The sequence below is a fragment of the Triplophysa dalaica genome, chromosome 19 (genome assembly GCF_015846415.1).
Source record: "Triplophysa dalaica isolate WHDGS20190420 chromosome 19, ASM1584641v1, whole genome shotgun sequence".
Lineage (NCBI taxonomy): Eukaryota > Metazoa > Chordata > Actinopteri > Cypriniformes > Nemacheilidae > Triplophysa > Triplophysa dalaica.
This window is the reverse complement of record NC_079560.1, coordinates 2563084-2584790: the sequence shown is the minus strand read 5'-3', so window position 1 is coordinate 2584790 and position 21707 is coordinate 2563084. Positions and strand designations below refer to the sequence as shown.

Sequence of the window (21707 nt, the reverse complement as noted above, 5' to 3'; positions counted from 1 at the left end):
ACCGGATGAGCGACAACTATAATTCATTAAACAGAGATGAGTGTCTTCTACGCCGTCAGCTAAAATAAATATCGTCAGATAGCATTAACATTATAAATATAAATGACATATTTAAATATATGTAGTAATTAATTGAGGATCAATATTTGTGTACTTAAAGTGCCGTATTATTAGTTCTAGTAATAAAACATAAGGCATATACATTCAATTAGCCCAACTAAAAAGCTTTAGATGTTCATATATAATTACACATTTTATTGTTTTTTTTATATATTTTTTTAATAACACTATTAAACAAATCAATTAAAAAACATCACAAACACCAACCTGACATGTTCAAAATCTACAGACGTTAGTTTACAAACTATATACAGTTAACATTCTTTAAAGTTCAAAGTATTTTTAGAAATTAAATTAACATTACACATTTAAATGTAGGTTTTTACCTCAACGATCTTTGAGTTGTCCATATGTAATTATATATACATATACAAAAAACATCTTGACACATTTTGATTTTTTATGAAAGTTGATGATTCTCCGTGATATAGAAGCATTACAGGTTCCCTATGCATTTGTTCCATGTGAAATATCAATACTTGTAATGGAGAACTGTGTTTTTAACTGCAAAAATAAATCCAGAACACGACAACTTCGGACTTCAAAAATCCCATATGAAGAGATCTGGTTACGAACATCAAAACTGTAGTGTAAAACAAAAACATATATGAAGTAAACACAGTGTACTTGAAGTATTTCAAATAAAACTAATATTAAACATTAACAGCTCAAGTGAAGATGCTTTGATGTGTTCTGTGGATTAAACACATAGGAAAAGTCGGTCCAAAGTCAGGGATTCAATGGGAATTTTTTAACAGAAGACAAAACCGAAAACTGTAGCAATGTAACAGATTTTAGCCACTAGGTGGTGCTCTTGCGGTGTTCTGAGTTTGGCTGTATGTCCGACATCTGTTATTGACTGTTAAAAGCAGAATCCAAGTGTTTTAAAGCTCCTCCCACTAGGTGCAGGCTACCTGTGATGAGAACATGTATGTTTGTTGCCTCTCTCAGCGCAGCAGCTTTTGCATTTACGCTCGGTTTAACAGGTATGACACATTTGTTTGGGTCTGACAGGACAGAGTCTCTTCCCTGACTAATCCACTGGAGAGCGCTGAGGATGCAAGGAAACACCAGTGTATCGCTGTGTCTTTCCGCCACCAGTGGCAGACCGCCCCTGATAAGAAGCTCCGCGTCTGGTTTCTCCTCTTGGCCGTTCATAACCCGCCAGCTCTGCTGGTTGTCCAGGCAACGGGTGAGCATGTTTTCAACGGAGACGTTGAAGTTCTGCTGGTCTGAGATACACAAAAGATACAGTACTTTTACGGGAGAAAAATACTTGTTTTTTATCGATCATACTGAAGAGATTTGATCTTGTTCCTCCTGATCATTTACACAAAACTGTGGCTGGCAACATGTCATACCTGCATTACAGGTCATTGTAATCTCTGTGATGTTCGGGCAGAACACGGCAAAGTCAAAATGACAGTGCTAAAAACAAAAATAAATCATTAGCACAAAAACACCCATATCAAGTCCTTATGGTTCAATATAACAGAATAACTGGTTTAAATTGTGATATATTACTCACCGCAAGCAGTTTAAGCATAGCAGCACAGTCTCTCTCTCCTGTAGCGTTAAATAAGAGGACCCTCATCACTGGACCCCTACAAACACACAAAACTATCAACACAAACATTTACTAACAATCTTTTTTTTGTGATATAAAATGTTCTTGCTTGTTCTTTTGTTTTAAATCCACTTAACTATGGATAAAAACAAAACACAGAAAGGACAGGCTCTCACTCTGCTTTTTCCTCGTGTTGTGTTGCGACTTCATTGAACCAGCGGACGCAGGCCTGCATGCTGCGGGTGGTATGAGCTCCGTCCAGGAAGTACGTCACAGGACCGTGTTTTAGCGTCTGATTGCGTCCGGCCCACTCCGTCTCCATAAGACCTGCAGACACATCACAGATTCCAACAGCTATAGTAGATTCACTGAACCCTGTCTGAAAACTAAACTACTGATATTTAAATGTTTATTTTTCCTAAAGCAAGTTAACAACTTTGGATACATTTTGGAGTGTTTTGAGACCTTTGAACATCGCAGGACTGGGCTGAAACGCTGGAGCTGGATTCACACCACTGAACTCGACCGAAGACAGCGCAGGATCTGTGAACACATCAGTTAACACACACTACATTAAACACACAAACACGCATTGAACTCATGCAGAAAGAGAGCAGCAGAAACACACACCTGTCAGTAAGTGTCTGTGCAGCCAGGCGTGCGAGAGCTGTAAGGCCAGAGAGGCATTAGAGCGCTGATGATGTCCGGCTAAACCCAACGTGAGCGAACCCTCGCTCACATACTCATCCAGATCAGGACACACTGACAGCGAGCACTGTGGGACAAACAGAGAGGATGTGAAAACTGCTACAGGTGTATTCTGTTTCCAGCGTCTTTTCAATTCTCACCCCAACTTCTTCAGCTCTCTCTTGAAGAACCTTCATCGACCCGTCGGGCTGTTTCACTGTGAATGCAGGGACACCGGGCTGGACAAACACATCAGACACACTCATTTAAATCTTTTTCAGAATATTTATTTTCATGCTTTGCCTGTACTACTACGTTTCCTGAGAATCAAACCTGTATGCACATCATTCATATAGTCTCAACCTCTCTACCGTAAAAGCTCAAAAACACACGTTAGCATACCTTAAATATTCCTCCTTTTTGCCAGGCTATTTTCTCAATGGTATCTCCCAATATGCTGGTGTGATCTATGCCCAAAGAGGAGATGCCACACACCCAGGGTCGCCTTTAAGAAACCATAAAAACAATTCAGCAAATCAAATTCCTTAAGTATCTATCTAACTATTTTATATCACAAGTATTTTTATAAATGTATTTATACCTCAGTGGCAAGTTTCACTTCTGCATGCACAAAGTTTTTCAACACGATAATATTGAATTGATATCATGACCAATGATCACTGATGATTGGTTCGTGTGGTTAGTCTGGTTTGTGATAGGTTGATACTGCTAATCAATTGATCAACAAATAAGACCAGTGATTGGTTAAGTTGAGAAGAATGTGTCCTGACATGAGTGAAAGGATGAGATGGAGGCAGCACACACGAACACAGCACAAAGAGAGAATCAGACACGCTACAGTGCAACAGAAGAGAGGGCATATCTCTCGAACATCAACAATCCCCTGCCTGATAATATTAGTGCAGTCATACGCCCCACCGATCCCCACCTCAATGACAGCCAAATCCACCTGCACAGAAACACAGAAAACAAAGTTAAAGAGAAGCACCTTTAATAAAGGACAGGTGATCTATGAAACTTTCAAGTGTGTGTATTCTAGTGCTACATTATTATTATTACACCCATATGTTCTCAAACAAATACAACTAACAGACGCGTAGTAATGTAAATAAATGTAAATAGGTACAATAAAGTAATATGAAAGAGCTAACAGACTCACCTTCTCCTGGAGGAACACATGGAAGGACAAGATCGTGAGAAAGCGAAAATATGCTGGCATGCTTCCTCCATGAGCGACCTATATGGTTAAAGAGTAAAAGATCATCATCACATTAAATGGATATACTCATCATCAACTGATAACCACAGAAATATATATCTAACTATAAACAGCCACAGAAAGAATAAAAACATTTTTTTTTTCTTCTGAATTTACTATTTATAGGTATGTGGTCAGGTCAAATGATCATTTTTGTATCATTCTGTAATCTACCAGCAATATTTCTCCCAAATTTCAAATAAAAATATCGTTCCTATTTGCATTTATTAAAATAATAGAAAAGATGCTCGATGTATTATTTCAGACCTCAAATTCTGCCAAGTAAACAAGTTCATATTTACTGTTAAGCAATACGACAGTAATATTTCTACATTTATTTATGAAATATATATTTTTGTGATAACTTGGAGTCTTCACATTGCTGTTGGTTGACTTTTGCATTATGGACGTGACATAAAAATGCTCAGAGAATTAATTTGTAACGAATAAATTGAACCATTTGTTTATATTTTACTGAACCCTTGTTGATAGAGTCTCTGAAAAAATATATATTTAAAGGAAAAAACATGCGTTATGGGAGTGACAAAAAGAGGTCGCGTTTTTTGGGAGACGATAAACTTTGTAGGATTCTGTAAAATAAAATGCACAATCTTGACGCTATAATACCCAATGAATGGAGATGGGATGCCTCTTTATAGAACATAAAATAGTTACTTTATATTAATTTTCACGTGTCTGTTTATGAGGAATATGTGGCGTTACAGATGTGACAATCCTGAAAATGGCACTTACCTGATTAGGAAAAAACATTCAGTAAAAATAAAATTAATTTTTTGGTAAGGTTAACATTTTCGTGGAATTGCCCTCCTGAGGTTTGATTTTGTTGAAATTCAACAGACACTGAACTGGATGACCACAATACATCTAGAAATGTTGATTAAATGAACATTGGGAATGGTCTCTTCATTTTTTCAGTGGCTGTATATTTCAATTTGTCAACAGCTGTGACATCATAATAAAAGACGTCTTCTGAATGAGCTGTTTTTGAGTTGTTCTGTGAGTGACCATACACTTATTTAAAAAAAAAAAAAAAAGAGAGAAGAAGAAGAACTCCTGTCTTACCCTCGTCTCCTCCAGTCGCCCATACACCTGCCAGAAGTATTTTGTGAAAAGCTCTTTGCCGATTGGCTGCCCGTTGATTCGGATTCTCTCTCTCACTTCGACCAAATGGGGCGAACTACAATTAAATACAACACGGATCAAAACATTAAAAAACGAACACAACATGTAGACCCTGAACTCTTGTGCAGCACGTCATTACAAAGCAGCTACACGGGTCAACTTTATGCTAAAAATGCCTTCAATTATCTAGCTGGGTCAGATAATAATAGATGATAAATCTTATTTGTCAATTTATCCACCATAGGGTTCATGGAAGGTCATGTAATACAGTCTATGACTACAAACAAATCAAATCTTGGAATTCATGTTGTAAATAATGGTCAATGATTATGCAATAATCATTACGCTTGTGAGTTAAATTTTAACTAACCAAAACAAAGAACAGATTGTTGACATCACAGATACAGCACTTCTGACACAAACGCTCTGTACTCTGTTCTGATATTGAGCTAGGATTCGAGAGCAAAGTTCAATGTGAACTCCCTAGTGAACATGTGTGTACAAGAGTACAGTTACGCAATTCTTACTCTGATCCCAAAAACACAGCTACTCCCCTGCTTACTAAAGAACCAATCCCTTTCATATATGACCCATCATTTACAATGTCTCCATACCTGTAGAATCCTGTGCGGAAGCCATGATTTCTCAAAATCTGCTCCGTGAAGGCACACGTCGACCCCTGAGGCATTCGCAACAGAAATCCTCAACATCAATTCATTGTAGAGATAAAACGTAATTCAGTGTTGAATTCTCCAACGAGCTTCTATACCTTTCCTTTAGTTCCCGTTACATGAATGATATTGAGTTGATCGAGTTCTTCTACCTGTGAACACAGAATGAATCACTTCAGCGTTTTCTTTACAAGCTATACAAGAAACTCATCTTTGTGCAAAACAGGGCAGGACTTGTCCAAAACAAGCAAAGATGAAGAAGAACTTGTATTAAGAGGCCGGGCATTGTACAGTTGCTTTAGATTTTAGATTTTCTTCAGTCTAATGATGGATAAGACTCAGTTCTGCATCTTTGGTGTTTACCTTGAGACCAGCCCTCTGGAGAAATCCTCTCATGGCCTGCAGCTGGAGTTGAGGATGTCCTCTCTCTCTCTTCACCTGCTCCAGAGCGCTGGCGTTTGTCTGCAGGGTGTTCAGCGTGCACACAGCATCCTGGAGGTCATCATGCAAAACACAGCAAAGAGATCTTAAAGACGACTTTCACTTTAATATTAAGAGCAATTGTACAAAAACGCATAAATGTTTACAAAATTCTCTTATAAATCAAGTCATGAGACAAGACAGGAGCATGTTCACATTGAGTTTGGCATTACATATAGGCTTTTATTTTGTAACGGAATTTTGAATCATTTTTTTATTTTAGTCCAAGTAATTCTAATCTGATATTATATAAACAGCATGTTCAGTTGTGAACTCGTGGCGCTTTGTTTGACAAACAACACTGAACTTTCGACCTTTTTAATGATATTAGGTAAATGTTTAATCCGAATATCTGCGTTATGTAGTCCGATCATTAAAACCGACAGCACGGACAGCTGAAAGCTAAATTTGTCCTTTTGCTGAATACGCTTTGAAACACATAGATCATATGAATATACTGTACAGTCTATACTGTACCCTGACTAGTAACAAGAGCAGGAGGAATCACATTGCACCAAATCTAATTCCGCAGAACACACAAATCATTTTTTTGTGAACGGTTTAGATTATAACACATATCCAACCATCGAAATCGTCTAATTTATCATTAAGAAAATATCATTACAGACCACCAGCTGTTTTCCTATTCTGTTCTTTATGAGTTGCTATTATTTATTTTATAAGTGTTAACAATCATATCAAAAAAAGCTTGAAAATAATAATAATACTAAAATATTTTTTCTGATAAGCACGTCCAATGGCTGGAATTCCCTAAAAGACTTTTAATTTGTTTTTATTTTAACTAGACGTCATACACCTGCAGACTTTTTGAAAGTTTCAGATAGAAACACACGAGACCGAGAATCTGAGCAAAAGTTAATTTTAGTTTTAAGGGTTACACAAACTTTAGTGAGGAATCGAAGGGGGGCTTCTTTTGTAATCTGTGTTATGGCTGCCTGCACACTGAGCACATGGCGCGACTGAAAATATGACGAATACTGTAACTGTACCTGTAGGGCGCACTCACTAGTGTGCATTTATCTTCGAGGGCGCATGATCGCGAGAACTATCACCACATGCGCATGCACATTCGCGAAAAAAAATAATTAATACTGTCGAGGGCTGATGTAACAACTTTAACGAATGAATCAGTTCAGACATAACGGTGTCTCGCTAACTTGTTTTGTTTGTCAAACACTTTCCAGAAACTAAATAAACTTTTAAGCGTGACTTTAATTGTGAATATCTTCCTTACATCGCAAACTCATGTATACGATATTTGATGCGCGTGCATGCGTTTACCTGATAGTCCATCCTTCGGTACCGCGGTGCAACTTTGGTGCTTGAAAGCCTCAGTGACAGTTCAAACATTACGGCCGGACGTCGGTTACGCGCCAGATTGACGGGCGCGCGTAAACGCTCCAGCACGCTGTAGAGGCGCATCATTGTGGCCGACAGAGCAGCAGGAAGTCGCACCAAATTTGGGGAGTTTTCCTGTCGATATGGAACTGTGTCGTCATGTCACCCCTCCTACTTGTCCACCATACAGATTTCACGTCTGTTTGACCAGTGCGACGGACTGTTTAATTTCTTTGAATGGTTTAAATCTACAATAACTAAATACACATTTTTGAGGCGACTGAATATTTTCACAAAGCATGTTAAGAAGCTACATTGCGGTTAATTCGGACACGAGCATAACGCATGGGTTAACAATTCGAGTTCCGTGTTGATGAGCTCACATCTTGTGGCATCATTTTTTAACCAGGTTGCGTTTTAATATTGTCAGAAAAAAAGATGTCGCCACGTGCAGAGATGCAAGTTGATGATGATAAAAATGGCTTGTCTTTACTTCCAATGCTGTTGATACGCCTCTCACGCTAGTAGTGCGCATGCGTGTTTTAACTCGCAACATAAAACATATCTGACATTCTAGCGCCATCTGGTGGACAGGATTTGAATGAAATCAAATAAGGTTTGTATTGTTGATCAACACAGAATATAGCGTGGATTGAAATTGATATATTTTTAACGACCTATGCATGAAATCTGTGCAACAAAAAAGTATTTCCTTACAAAAAATATTCGACTGGAGGACTATCATATTTATGTGTGATACTTTAATGTATTTATGAAAAACTATGAAAATATCATAATGTATGCTTAAAAACAATGTTATTACCATAATGTCTCGAAACCACCCAGACGCCACAACCCTGATCTTGGAAATCGACATTCTAATCTGCAAAATTCCCATTTTCTTTTTATCACTTTTTCCTAATTTTTATTTATTATTATACTTTATATTACATGCGTATACTATAGGTGTGGTAAACATTTTAAACTGTGCAAGGTGACTAAACTGCACAAACGTGATTCTGGAACAAAAAATGAGGGCTGCAGAATGACCACTAGATGTCAGTATATGACAGCAGATTTCATTGTGCTGTCTGATCATTTTGAATATGACCGAAACCTGTAATAGGAAATCTACATGATGCGAATTTTTTCTTACAATTCCGTCTATATCTAAATATTTAAAAGAAACGCGTCTCCACTGGTGTTACAAACGTGTGTTTTTAATATGCATGCGTAATATCCCAAGAACAGATGCTGCTGTACGTGACCATGAGTGCAGCACATGTGAAAAGGTGAAGTCTTTGAGAAAAGCCACATTTCATGGGATGATCAAAGTAACTACTAATGAATTCCCTATTAGAGCTGTCCAAGCGCGTAATGACGTTCGTTCCGCTGTGCGCAATTTATGGACTCTTTTGGGTTCATTAAGCGTTAAATCCATTCGCGTGATGAAATCCATTCATTACTAAGATGGAAAATATGTGGATCTCAGCTTTACTTATCTTCTTTTTGGACGAGGTCTGTGCCGTGATAGCGAGCAATTTAAGAGTGAACGAATTATTCTTGTCCATCTGATGGAAAAGCAGTTTATCTCAGTGAAACACGTGCGTAAAACGGATTTCAATGAGGCCACATGTTAAGGATTTGGCCAGGAAAGACATGGGAATGGGAATAAAGTGTTTTGTTCTGACAGGAATGGGATCATAGCCAGTTTTAAGGTTGCGATTACAAGGACTTTAGGTGTTTATCCAAATTAAACTTGGTTCATGTAAGATTCTGTTATGTATCCTCTTTATCCTATTATGCCATAAAGGCCTATGGCACATTACTATTAAGTAAGGATTATTTTTACCAAAATACGAATTCCTGCTTGGGAAAGATTTTGGCACATCCCACATGACTATCTTTAAAACATACTTATAGACTAATTCCAGATGTTAGACCCCTCACAAAACGCATGCGTTCAACATCTATCTGCATGTTATTCTGCTGAAATGATTATTTATGATAAAGTCTGATTATGTTGCTACATGTAGTGTGACGTGAAGGCTCATTTTAATGCGTTAACACCATCAGACAAATCAGTTTTAATAATTGCTTTAATTTGCCTGTCATGTCACAAGGTCACAAGGTGATTGATTCCCTTTTACAGAACAGCCATCAACTGTTAATCTCATTATTGGCTGTAGCGTCACCTTCATAATAAAAGAGAATAAAACGAGAGAGGATTATAATAAATATTTAACAGATTAAAAAAACATCTCATGATTTCTGAAAACTATTCAACAAAATCACCCCTGCGCTACAAAAGTGAAATAGTTCATTCCTTAAGAACGTACAGGCAATTTAATACAATCAAAGGAAATACAACTCATGGAAGACATCATGGATCAGAGATGATGTGCTACAACAAATCTTTGTACAAACACTTGTGTTTCTATATTCAAGTTTTAATGATTGTTGATCATTCAGTGATCAGAAGTGACACCGTAAAGTCTCAGACCACAAGTTCAACTACTCCTATATTGCAAGTTAATACCATTTGTGAGAGTTACAACTGAGGGCATTATCAGATAAAAGAAATAACAGAAAGTGTTTTTACATTCAAATCACTCTATTTGTTATTTCACTGTCAAAATCTCAAATCGTATGCATACATTTTCCGTGTGGTCTCAGACCTTTGTATTCAGCTGTATGTTGTCTAAATCATACGCCAGTGTTAAACCGGAGTCTTAATGGCAGTATATTTTCTTTTCCCAAAAAAGGATTAGCTTTCTCATTGCCGTCAGATTGTGCAACCATGTTCCACATTAAATATCATTGAGTCCTCACACCTGTCAACGTGTCATATCAGTAAAAAAGACGTCTCTTTCAACATTATTACCTCTTTTAAAAAAAAGTACATAAATTCACATAATCGATAACTTCATGAAATGAAATCACATTGCAAGTGTCCACCCTGTTGTGAAGGTCATTTGTGAACGGAGAAACAGATCTGGAGTTCACGGCAGGGCAAACAGGAATTTCATCAAGATGATCTCATTCTTCTCATTAAATCAGCATCACACTGATTTTACGATCGAGATCAGTAACATGCTGCATTGAGACATGCATCACTCAAACACAGAGTGCCTGGCACCTAAAGTCAGTTAAGAGGTAGAACTAGAAGATAATATTCATATCGAACGCTTCTCGTTTTAAGAAACATAAACGTCTTTAAACTCAAATGTTGTGTTAAGTGCAGGAAAGATGAACATTTTTCAATGAACTGCATCTTCCCTCATATGGACAATGTTATAGCCACCATTGTGGATTCTTTGTAGTTTTAAAGGTGCTATAAAGAACATAAAAAAGGTGGATATAAATTTGTTCTTTGATATTTTTAGACTATTTGATCTAATGTGCTCGTGCCAATGAAGAGCGGTAGTTGGCCAAAAGAAAACTCAAACAGCAAATTACATTTTTACAATTCGATTCAATGTTAAGAATGATTATGACATCATTCTGATAGTCAAACAAAATGCGATACTTTATCTAAGAGTTTAATAAAATATCTAGGTTATAAAAGTTAAAAAGTGTTCCTAATCCATCAGAAATGGATTCTTATCTGTCTGGACCCACAACCGAAAACTAACTCTAATAACGCAAAAATGTATATTTAGTAATGCTACCAAAACATCAAGATAAAGACATATTGTGGAGTAAAAAATAAATAAATACAAATTTCTCTTTGGTAAAGAGTGAGTGTGATTGTGCAGTCATTGGTTGTAGTGTTGAAATGTCGTTTGGATATTTAACTCGATTTTTCTCTGAATGACAAAACCCTCTCTGAGCATAAAACTGGTTTTATGTTTAAAGGGACATTTCGGAAGCTGGCGTTTTCCAGAAGAATTTCTTGTTGTCGGGGTCCAAATCGATTTTAATCTGAGGCACAGTTTTCTCAAAAGGGTTTAAACTCTGACTGGGAGAAAGGGAGAGAGAGAGAGAGAGAGAGAGAGAGAGAGAAAATGAGGTTAGATGTGTTCCTGTACACAAAAACACACAGCTTCACATACACACATGCATGTTAATATATTTGATTTGTTGAGCACAAAAATTACACTCGCGCACAGATTTACCGTGACACAATCTTAGAAGAGAAGAAGTGTTTTCCATCAGTAGGGACTGAGGAAGGACATGGGCTTACTTCCTGAAATAAAAGAGAAACAGACGTCAATGCGCACACAGTGCAGATCAACAGAATGTTCAGCCGTGTTAGGAGGCAGCTGAAAAAATACTTTATAGGTTTACGGTTAGAAAACAAGACATGCTGAAAGGTTTTGTACGTCTCTGCAGTTAATGTCAAAAGGACAAACTTTTACACTTCAGAAATATGATGTGAAATTCATTTTTGTGATAAAAGTTTTTAAACACAAACAATGAATAACATTTTAAAGGGATAGTTTACCCTAAAATATTTTTTTGTCATCATTTATATCTCATTTAATTTGAAACCTGTGAACTGCAGAACACGAAAGAAGATATTTTGTGAAATGTCTCTGCGGTTTAGTGTTCATACAATGGAAGTTGATGTTCTTTGGTTACAAACGTTCTTCAAAATATCATTTTTTGTGTTCTGCAGAAGAAAGGACTGGTGTGGAATGACATAAGGGTGAGTAAATGATGACCGGATTTTATGTTTGTGTGATCTGTCCCTTTAAGAAATCAAATTTTGCTAAAAGCATTCATGTTGACTTAAACATGCATTTGCAGTTTGATTATTTGATATACTGTATGTTATAAGCAGATTATTGATCCACAAAAAACAGAAAACAAACAAAACCACGAACACCAGAGAAAAACAGTGCAAGTGGTGTTTTCTAGAGCAAAAAAGGAACGTTTTCAGCTTGTTAGTAACAGGACAGAGACGGAGGAGAGCCCTGCGATGAGTATGAGAGAAACCCCGACGTGTTTACTCACGGTCTGAGGGCTTCTCCCCCAGCATCGGCTCTTGTTCCATGTTCTCCATGGAGATCTTTATACTGGGAACATTCTCAATGGCTGGAAAATCCGACTGTAAACGCAGGGACAGTCTTACCACTAGAGCTTCGCTATAATCTTTGGAACAGCACATGCGTAACAAACAACGGCCCACTCACGTCGTTCATCTCGCTGTCGATAGATCCTTTCTTTTTCTTCTTCTTCTTCTCATCCTCCTTCTTCTTCTTGTCTTTCTCGGGCATGACGTCATCCAGGTAACTGAGATCGTGCTGGGAGAACAAGTAATCCATGGCCTTCCTCACGGCCACCAACGCAAGGATCTAAACACACACACAAGCGCACACGAATATCAGAGTCACGCAGGTTTGTTGTGTGAGCGCTCAAGAAACAAAATCCTCACCATGACGGGAAATATGATGGCGGCTACTGTAGACTTCAGCACCCACAGGAGAGCCAGACACAAGATCTGTGCACAACATACACACATTTATGATTAATCATGTGACACATTGCTAACGCCGCACATGTGATCATCTGACCACACACACCTGTATGAAGGTGAAGAGGTGGACGCGGCGGAGAGGTACGTGTCTCAAGTAGATCAGATCTGGCTGGTGTTTGGCCGGCATCAGCAACAGCTGCAGGCGATCCATAAACTACACAAACACACACAAAATGTTGGTGAGTTTATTTAAAGTTGACTGATTTAAAAAACAGATGAGATGTCTTATTTATTTCTCCTAGACATCAATGACCAGCAAATAATGGTGGTTTGATTCTATAGATTGTGACGCTTTTGGAAACACTGCAAATAAAACACACACATCAAGTCGCCGTCCTGAGATGTTCCAGGTTTGGGTTGAATTGTATTAACATTCACTACGATTCCAAACTCATATCAAGTTCTGGAATCTGACGGGTTCCCAGGCTCCGCCGGAGATCCGGCTCTCAGCAGGATTAGCTTTTTCGGCCAACGGGTAACATGACCCTCTGTAAGACGCATGAACTCACCTGTACACCATTGAGAGAGGCCACGCCCATATAGAGAAACACACCATACAGGACAGGCATAGGAATGAACTGTGGACACACAAAAAGAGAAGATTACCAGTGTCAGTCTTTAAACACAAAAGCATTAGTGTAAGTCACCAAGTCAAAGACTTCAGACAAACCAGACACACCCCATATCCCCACCCGCCCTACAATCGATCAAGGCGAACGGTTCACAATGAAACAATGAAACAGAATTTGTTATATTGACCGAAAGCTTTACGTAAAACCTCTTTATTCCCGCATGAGCACACAGAAAGTATCCATATCTCTTCTGATGCAAGAGCTTTTTCCATTCAGAGGTCAATGTCCTCTAACAAGTCAACTTTCAAAAGTCAATGTCCCTTATGAAAATGACCATGGTTCAACTACAGTAACCGTAGTTTTTCTTCTTTAAAATAAGTCAAATCATTGTAACCACAAAAACCACATTAACGCAAGTTCAACAATGCTATTTGAGGTGTTTAGTGGTCTATCTTCTAAAAGATTGGCAAAGTTTGTCATTTAGATCTAGATAAACGTTGGAGTTTATATTTCATTCAGTCTGGAAGAATTGATGATGATTTTGTGCTATTCACTATTTCTCTTGGTCATTCCACCAAGAACAGTTAAACAATGGTGTTGAATGAATGTGTATTTGAAATATAGATTTATAATGTACAAACCTTCAGAACAGGTGCCATAAAGACAGAAAGACCCGTCAGAATAAACACAAATATTCCTGTGACTCTCTGCTCCCTACAAGAGACAGAAATCATTTTTTTTCTTAGTATGGCAACAACAAAACCAGGATTTACAGTACACAGAAAATCTTCAGACCGCCCATTAAAAGTCTCCATAAAATCCAAAAACTTTTTACTACAATTTTGTTTGAATCTGTTTATGTTTGCAGACACTAGATATCATTTATTTTTTTGTGTTAGTGGGTGCAGGACATTATAGTTCATTAATGTAAGTGTGGTAGCAAAATTATGTCAACTGTGACATTATACACAACTATTCTTCATACAGTGGACTACCAGTAAAATTGATACAAATGTGGGACCAAAATTATTCACACACTTTGATCTGACCGTTGTTTTGCTTACGTGTTCTTTTTCTTCAATTGCTAATGCGACTTTTTTACATCCCAGAATGAACAACATGATGCATTGTTTGGTAACTGCCTGCCCTATATTGGTATTATCTAATGGTGTACTTAAATTCAACAGCTGTCAGCTATTCAACCTAAACCATTACGTACCTTTCTATCAAAGTGTTCTGACCATTTTCTAAACTATAGTGAATAAACTGTGATAATGTGAGACATGTTACAAGTGTCTGTGCTTTCATTTAGAAGATTCAAGCCTTTAAAAACCTTTCTCACTTCTACCAATACAGATGAACACTTTTATGAAATCCTTCTGCATTTCAGGTTCTGTGACACACAACTGGCTTTTCCGAAAGGGGTAAGAGTAACTCAATATGTCTCTTGCTAAATTTGTTTTAATGCAAATGAACAAGAAATGCATCAAACTAAAAAGTCTGACTCAACAACTAAAGCTTAAACCGACATCATATTTGAATTAAAGTTAGTTCTCACCTAACTCCCAAAAATTTGGGCTGTTCCCCAGGCGCCGATGTCTTGGTTTCCATCTTGAGCGAGTCTATGTGGGCAATGGAGATGACGGTGGCCGCCACGTACCAGGGCAATGCCATGAAGGAGCACAAGATCATGAGAATAGACACCCAGAACAAATCCAGGTGGTACCCGGCTCCCTTCTGCGCTCAGGATAAAAAAACAACACAAGTTAGTATAGCAGGTGCATAAATATGTGTGTGTGAGATCTAATTCCAGCGTGTGATATGACAGTTACAGTGTCATGCGTGCAGCGGATTGTTCCACATGTTACGCTGTTATCTGACCGCGGCTTGGACATGATTGTCACTAGAATTTGGTTTGACATGGGCTCAGCTGCTTGTACCTTGAGTTTGTGTTCCTTGCGGTTGACAATGACGGCTGTGATCTGTTGGTCCATGAAGATGAGGATGGTGACCAGGAGAGCAGGTAAACTGGCCGCCAGGTACACCCACCAGGGGTTTCCTCCGAACGGTGGAACAAACCAACCGCGGTTTGGACTCGTCGGCTGTTACCACAAGAAAACATACATGACATCAATATGACAACACGAGATTTGGAAAATATTATAAAATATTATAAATGCATAACATCAGATTAAGTGCGAGTCAATAAAAATGAAACAAGCAGAAAAAGAAAATCTGGATGAGATCTCTTTGATATCTTAATAGACTAAAATAGAAACGTTGATTAAGTCTCAGATATATCTCCTGAGAACAAGAGGCACAAATGTCTGTCATTAGAGTTTCAGAAGAGATCTCAACAATGTCACTAAACTCAGATTTGTCAAGTCTGCAATCAAAAGTCAACATTATTAAAGATCTCAATATGAACTCAAACATTTCTCATCAAATTGACCCAAATCCACATTATTTTAACTCCACAATCTACATTAATTGTACAATTGTACTCTCCATGTATTTCAACAACAGCACTTTCCTTAGTTTCAGTTTTTTTCTCTTAACCAATTTTTAGAGAAACATCTGAAACGCACTTGAAATTTAAAACACAGCTAAGATCTCATCAAATCTCCTTAACTCTGAAAGATCAAACCTTTGCGTACTAAAAGTTTCTATTGGCTCTCTTCTGAGGTTTAAAGTGTTAAATACTTCAATGAGTTCTTTTGAGGTATAATATGATACTATTAAGGGATTACCGTAACAAAGACGGGAACTCACAAAGAGATTAAATCTATTTACCACATACACACCTTGAATTCACTTGGCACTAATAGTTTGGGTGTATCCACACCGACCAGTGCGTCCACACCGCAGAAGATCATAATGGCCAGAATAGTGGCGAAATCACTGATTATTTTGCGAACCTGCAAAAATGTAACAAGTGAAGTCATTCAAAAACGATGCAAAGTTACATTTTGATTGAAAAAAGATTATAAAGATAAAACTTGAATATTACCAGTAATAAATAAATTGTGAAGAATAAGAATACAAATAAATAAAGTCATTTATAACAACCATTACAAATATTTTGGACAATGTTGGACATTTTAAAAGTTCAGATGAAGTATAGCGTGTCACTCTGAGTCTGTGAAATCACGGTTATTTATAGAAACACTCAGAACAGACAAAACAATCTCAAACTCGAATTGATGGAGATTAATGGCGATTTTCTGTTTTCTTAATGAGTGAAGAATGGATAATACATTAAACATTTTTGATAGGATCAGTGTGAACTATTTTCCGTTAGAGCTGCCAAACCAAAAAAGCAGTTTCCTTCGAAAGCAAATGTCTTTCAGATCGCAGCTTTACGTGCGTGTTTGGGCAGGTTGTGTATTTCCTGCGAGGATTAAACATCCTCCTGAGGATGATAAACCTGATTAATGTTCTCATTAACGTGTGATGTTGACGTTTGTGAATGTTTACCGTAGTTGGGAAAAATCTGCTGGTTTTGAACTTCTTCAAACCCATGGAGCAGGTGTATGTGCCGAAGAACAGGATGAATGACATCAGCGTGATGTCGGGCACGTAGCCACAGGCCGGACCGATCACCTGTCCGCCCCACTCCAAACACTCGGTGCGTGTCAGCGAAGCCCACGTCGCGTTCATGTGCTGCTGTGCAAACACAGATGCAGTATTTTCATTCTTATTAATAATGTTTCACCATGTTTTTGTGAAGTCACTAGGCAATAAATTGTTGATCATAACAAATCTTAGGGTACAGGTGCATTGTGGGTCTCTCAAAGCTGAGTTTACCTGTCCGGTGCTGTTCATCAGGGCTTCGATTTTGTCCATGTAAAGAGCAGAACTGTTGCCTTTGAAAGAAGAACATACGTTTCGAAAAACGTTTTGAGAACAATTCAACTTCAAAATAAAATTCGGTCATTATTTATTCACCCTAAGTGGTTCAAAACTGGTATCTGAGTCTGTCTTCTGCACAACACAAAAGAAGATATTTTAAAAAATGCCTTACCGTCCGGAGGGGTACAGTGGCATCCGTACTGCGTGACGAGATTCATGTCAAAGTCTGAGTTGATGCGATGGTGATCTGCCAGTTTGAGCATCTTCTTGAAAGAGTCGTAGATGAAGATGAAGCTGATGAGAGCAGAGAAGCCTTCCTCTGTGAAGCGGGTGAAATACTGAACCAAGAAACTGGCGTCTGTGGCGACCAGAATCAGACACAAGAACGCCGACCACAAACCGATCCACAGACGGAACTCCAGATAGTCAAACTCATTATCCCTGAACCAATCAAAAGAGACACATGAGAGACGCAAGGACCACCAGGCCATCGCAGATTGGGTGTAAAACAGCTAATGAAACAAAACTGGAATAAACAAATGACACGTTTCGTCAGATAGATGCTCGTCTATATGATGATTCTGTAATTATGTCACAGCAACATGGGATGAAACCCTCAGCAAGCTGAACAGATGAGAGTCTAGCAGACATAGACATGAAAACTGACTCAATTATTCATCATGGAACATAAACAAAGAAATGTGAAACCTGAGAGAGAGAGAGAGAGAGAGAGAGAGGCAGAAATGTATTCACATGTACACACAAAAACCCACAGACTGGACCTTGGCGTAAGAACCGAAAAAAAAAGAGATTCATATTAGATAACTCGGAACGTTTCATGGCTCAAAAGTTATGTTTCAGATGCCGATTGGTCACATCAGCTGTTCCAGTCGTGCTAAAATACATTATATAAGAACAGCGCTAGATCTTTAAAATGGCATCTATAGGGACAGTTGAGCTAAAAATAAAAACGTTGTCATATTTACTCATTTACCCATAAAGGGAAAGTTCACCAAAAAATGAAAATTCTGTCTTCATATACTCACTCTCGAGTTGTTCCATATCTGTATAAATTTCCTTGTCCTGATGAACACAAAAGAAGATATTTTGAAGAATGAATGAATTAAACCGTTCTGTCGCACTACTGACCACTTTTGTCATTTTATCCACTATGGTAGTCAATGGGGTCCAAGAACTGTGTATTTACACGCATTCTTCCAAATATCTTTCTCTGTGTTCATCAGAACAAAGACATTAATACAGATTTGAATCAAGTCCAGGAATATTAAATGATGACAGATTCTTTTTGGGGGTGAAGAATCCCTTTAATGAATTTTTTTAATAAAGTAATGTGTTGCATTGTTGTGTATGTTTGTGTGATGTGTTTGGTGATACGCACTTGCTAAAGTTAAACAGCAGACGTTCAAAGACAAGGACGGGTCCAGTACTGCTGAGGATGGTGAGAGGTTGACCGGCGAACAGACAGAAGACAGCACCAGATAACGCCGTACCAAGAAAACTCTCCAACACACCCTGCAGAGCAAGAGAGAGAGAGAGAGAGAGGGAGAGAGAGAGAGAGATTTACAAAGATTTACAAAAAGCCAAAGGTGTGACTTTAGTGTAAAAAGAAAACCAAAGTAATCCATTCAAATGCTTGTCTGAGTCAACTCATTAAAACTGGATCTCCATCAGATGTGTGTGACGTCAGCTGTTTTTTGACCTCACACCTGATCTAAAACTGCTTATTCAGACAAACGTCTGTTTCCAACACAAACAACTGTTGTCTCTTTGTGCTGCTTGCTAAAGCAATATATTTAAAACCAAACCCCCACGCATACTTCATTCTATAGCGTTATAACACTCTTCTTCGTGATAATCAATACCTTTGAAATATCTGAGCCGGGTTTCAAAGGTGAGGGCAAAGGTCACGGAAGGGATTCCCTGCGGGGGGGTTTTACAGAAGCGATATCTGTGTGTGTAATCCGAGGTTATTTTGAGCTCATCCTCCTTAGCCTGCACCATATAAATTAACTGCTAAATATAAACGCAAACACTGCATGTGTCTGCACAATCCTACTACTATATATATCCACATATACTCATTTGAAGAAAACCTTATTCCTTCTTTTCTCAGTACTGTACGGATCAAATTCTAATGTGAACTTTTGATGACTCATCTCGCACCACACAGATTTTTGTCCAATCAAATGCTCTGTAGATTGAGAGCCTCCCTCACCCACCGGCACCTGTCGCTGGCTAACAACAACTGGCGAATCATGATTCATGGGTGTGGGGGAGAATCCCTTCCATTTGTCCATAAGGAATCAACAGGGCTGAGAGAGACACACACAAAGTTAGATGTAGTTTTTGGATCCCTAGACGTGTGAATACAATGTCAGCCAAATTTTATCTACCGGAACTCCAAAATAAGTTGCTAGCCCATACTGTCTGACACCATTTTGGTAGAAAACACACTGTGTTAACATGATTGACAAAGATGACTTGAGTGAAATACTAACCTGCATGTTCTCTGTAGCATCTCCCAGCAGCCCTCCAAAGGTGATGGCATTAGTTACGGTGCCCAGGTAAATAAACAAGATGGCCGACAGAGATTGAATGTGCAGGGCGTCGTAAAAGTCACTGGCGAAAAATGGAAGTTTTCTTTTGATGTCCAGAATGAGACCACCGCAGAACCTGAGGAAAACCGAAAAATACCTTAACTCTTGCAAAATATGTTTATACATTGAAGCTTGGATATATGTTCCTGATACGGTTATCTTAAGTATAAGAATATAATAATGTAATATTAAAAATAAAGGCTAAGATATGTCATCAAACCAAAAATTCTAATAATTTTATATAAAATTATAAAATTGTTTTAGATACAATTATAAAATTGTTTTATTTAAAATTGTTTTAAAATTGAAATTATCATTATATATTTTTTTATTTTTTCAGTAAAATGCAATGTGTTGGTAAATAAAACTACACCGCCAGTCATTTAAAAAAACAATTTAGCCTCAAGTAGTCTTATAAGTATGTACTTACAAGTATACTAGTACTAGTACTTACTACAGAACATACTTGTTATCATTTGGTAAGGTATTTTTAAAATATAAACACCACAATATAAACTATTGCGCACTGGGGTTGAAATATGTAAACATATATATGCCATGTTTGTTGTTGTGTTAGAGAATTTGAAAACATCTTGACTTTGCAGCATCTGACTGACGTCATCACATGTTCAACATCACATCACTGTGTCCGTTTGCATCTGTGCATACTCACTTGCCAGTCATTTTGAGTTCTTCGCCAACTGCGTGACCCCCGCCGTCCCCGTCCCCCCCGTTGTGTGGCGTCCCTCCGTTCATCTGCAAACCGTCCCATCCGCTCGCAAGAATGTTCTTACTGCACACGCACACAGACAATCAAATTGCTGTTATAACTCTATTATTTTCATAGCTTGATCAAATGTCACGTAGTTCATTGAATTAAAGATGATGAGTTATAAGGTCAGTGATTAAATACCGCTTGTCCGCAGACGGAACAGATTTAGGAGGTTCGATCCTGATATCCGGATCCCATTCTCCCGGAGGCAGAACGATCACTTCGTCCAAAAACTCTTCTATGCCTGCCAGCAGGTCCCCTCGATCCTTAGCTTTGTAAGCTATATCGTGAAACACCTGCAGCAGATAGAAATCACAGAGTGTTGAGAGAACAGATCAGAAAGATAGGAACACACAGCTTTGACACACACACACCTCATCAGACATGAGCGTGGCAATGGCCCGGCCGATCTCACGGTACGATTTGGCCTTTCCTTTAGGCCCCAGCAGAACAAAAAGAAATCTAAAAAAATTAAATAAACAGACTCATTACTATAGCAACAGATGTATTATGGTCGTGATGGTTATGGTGTTCCCATTAGGTACCGTGTGGGAACGGGAACCTCAGTGAGACCTCCTAACATCACCGCCTGCTGAAGACGTACGAACGCTACGAAGGGAGTGTCCAGAAAATCCACCTCGCCGACCAGCACGTTCGATGCTTCCGCGTCCCGAGGGATTTTCTTCATGAACTTATTATTCAACTGCAGATAAAAAGATAAACAAGTATGGTGAATTGAAAGACTGCGAATATAGGTTGTCACATTTCAAAGAACACGAAAGAAGATATTTTGAAGAATGTTGGTAACCAAACAACACCGGCCCCCATTGATTTACATTGTATGGACACTAATGAATTAGACATTTCTCAAAATATCTTCTTTTGTGTTTCACAGAAGAGTCACATACAGGTTTTGAATAACTTAAAGTGATAGATCACCCAAAAATGAACTTTCATACCTGTATTAATTACTTTACTCTGATGAACACAGAGAAAGATATTTGGAAGAATGTTAGCAATTTTAAATTCTGTGATTTCATTGATTGCCATAGTAGGAAAAATTAAATGGTAGTCAAAGGTGACCCAGAACTGTTTGCTTTCCTAC

At 38.1% G+C, this 21707-nt stretch overlaps 2 protein-coding genes across 5 annotated transcripts in view; both read right to left on the bottom strand.

The window, feature by feature from the left end:
- Positions 1–226: 226 nt before the first annotated feature.
- Positions 227–7804, bottom strand: fpgs (folylpolyglutamate synthase). Its single transcript, XM_056732023.1, has 15 exons — positions 7250–7804; positions 5831–5959; positions 5566–5619; positions 5411–5475; positions 4737–4851; positions 3555–3632; positions 3283–3344; positions 2777–2879; positions 2536–2613; positions 2318–2462; positions 2153–2230; positions 1864–2014; positions 1649–1724; positions 1482–1548; positions 227–1352 (listed from the first exon to the last, which is right to left on the bottom strand). The coding sequence occupies exons 1-15, from the start codon at positions 7391–7393 to the stop codon at positions 973–975; spliced, it is 1725 nt and encodes a 574-aa protein (XP_056588001.1). The 5' UTR covers positions 7394–7804; the 3' UTR covers positions 227–972.
- Positions 7805–9387: 1583 nt separating this feature from the next.
- slc4a4b (solute carrier family 4 member 4b) overlaps positions 9388–21707 on the bottom strand; it is a 30022-nt gene continuing 17702 nt past the window's right edge. For 2 of the 4 annotated variants that reach the window (XM_056731408.1, XM_056731412.1), the window contains 20 exons: positions 21148–21305; positions 20977–21064; positions 20744–20898; positions 20504–20623; positions 19732–19906; positions 18612–18745; positions 17385–17653; positions 17168–17226; positions 16838–17026; positions 16165–16278; positions 15301–15462; positions 14919–15097; positions 14002–14074; positions 13298–13366; positions 12835–12942; positions 12687–12752; positions 12445–12606; positions 12266–12359; positions 11425–11495; positions 9388–11263 (listed from right to left, as the gene is read on the bottom strand). In XM_056731408.1, the coding sequence (XP_056587386.1) occupies positions 11461–11495; positions 12266–12359; positions 12445–12606; positions 12687–12752; positions 12835–12942; positions 13298–13366; positions 14002–14074; positions 14919–15097; positions 15301–15462; positions 16165–16278; positions 16838–17026; positions 17168–17226; positions 17385–17653; positions 18612–18745; positions 19732–19906; positions 20504–20623; positions 20744–20898; positions 20977–21064; positions 21148–21305 (2409 nt within the window). In that variant the 3' untranslated portion in view covers positions 9388–11263; positions 11425–11460. Of the gene's footprint in view, positions 11268–11424; positions 11496–12265; positions 12360–12444; positions 12607–12686; positions 12753–12834; positions 12943–13297; positions 13367–14001; positions 14075–14918; positions 15098–15300; positions 15463–16164; positions 16279–16837; positions 17027–17167; positions 17227–17384; positions 17654–18611; positions 18746–19731; positions 19907–20503; positions 20624–20743; positions 20899–20976; positions 21065–21147; positions 21306–21707 lie in introns of all 4 variants that reach the window. The other 2 variants (XM_056731411.1, XM_056731409.1) reach the window with 2 other exon arrangements.

Bases quoted from the DNA above. Each gene is read 5' to 3' on its own strand.
- fpgs (XM_056732023.1), bottom strand. From the start codon at position 7,393: ATGATGCGCCTCTACAGCGTGCTGGAGCGTTTACGCGCGCCCGTCAAT. The intron at 5,476-5,565 runs GTATAGAAGCTC...CGAATGCCTCAG, and splicing joins TAACGGGAACTAAAGGAAAG to GGGTCGACGTGTGCCTTCAC. The intron at 1,725-1,863 runs GTGAGAGCCTGT...GTGTGTTTGTAG, and splicing joins CAACACGAGGAAAAAGCAGA to GGGTCCAGTGATGAGGGTCC.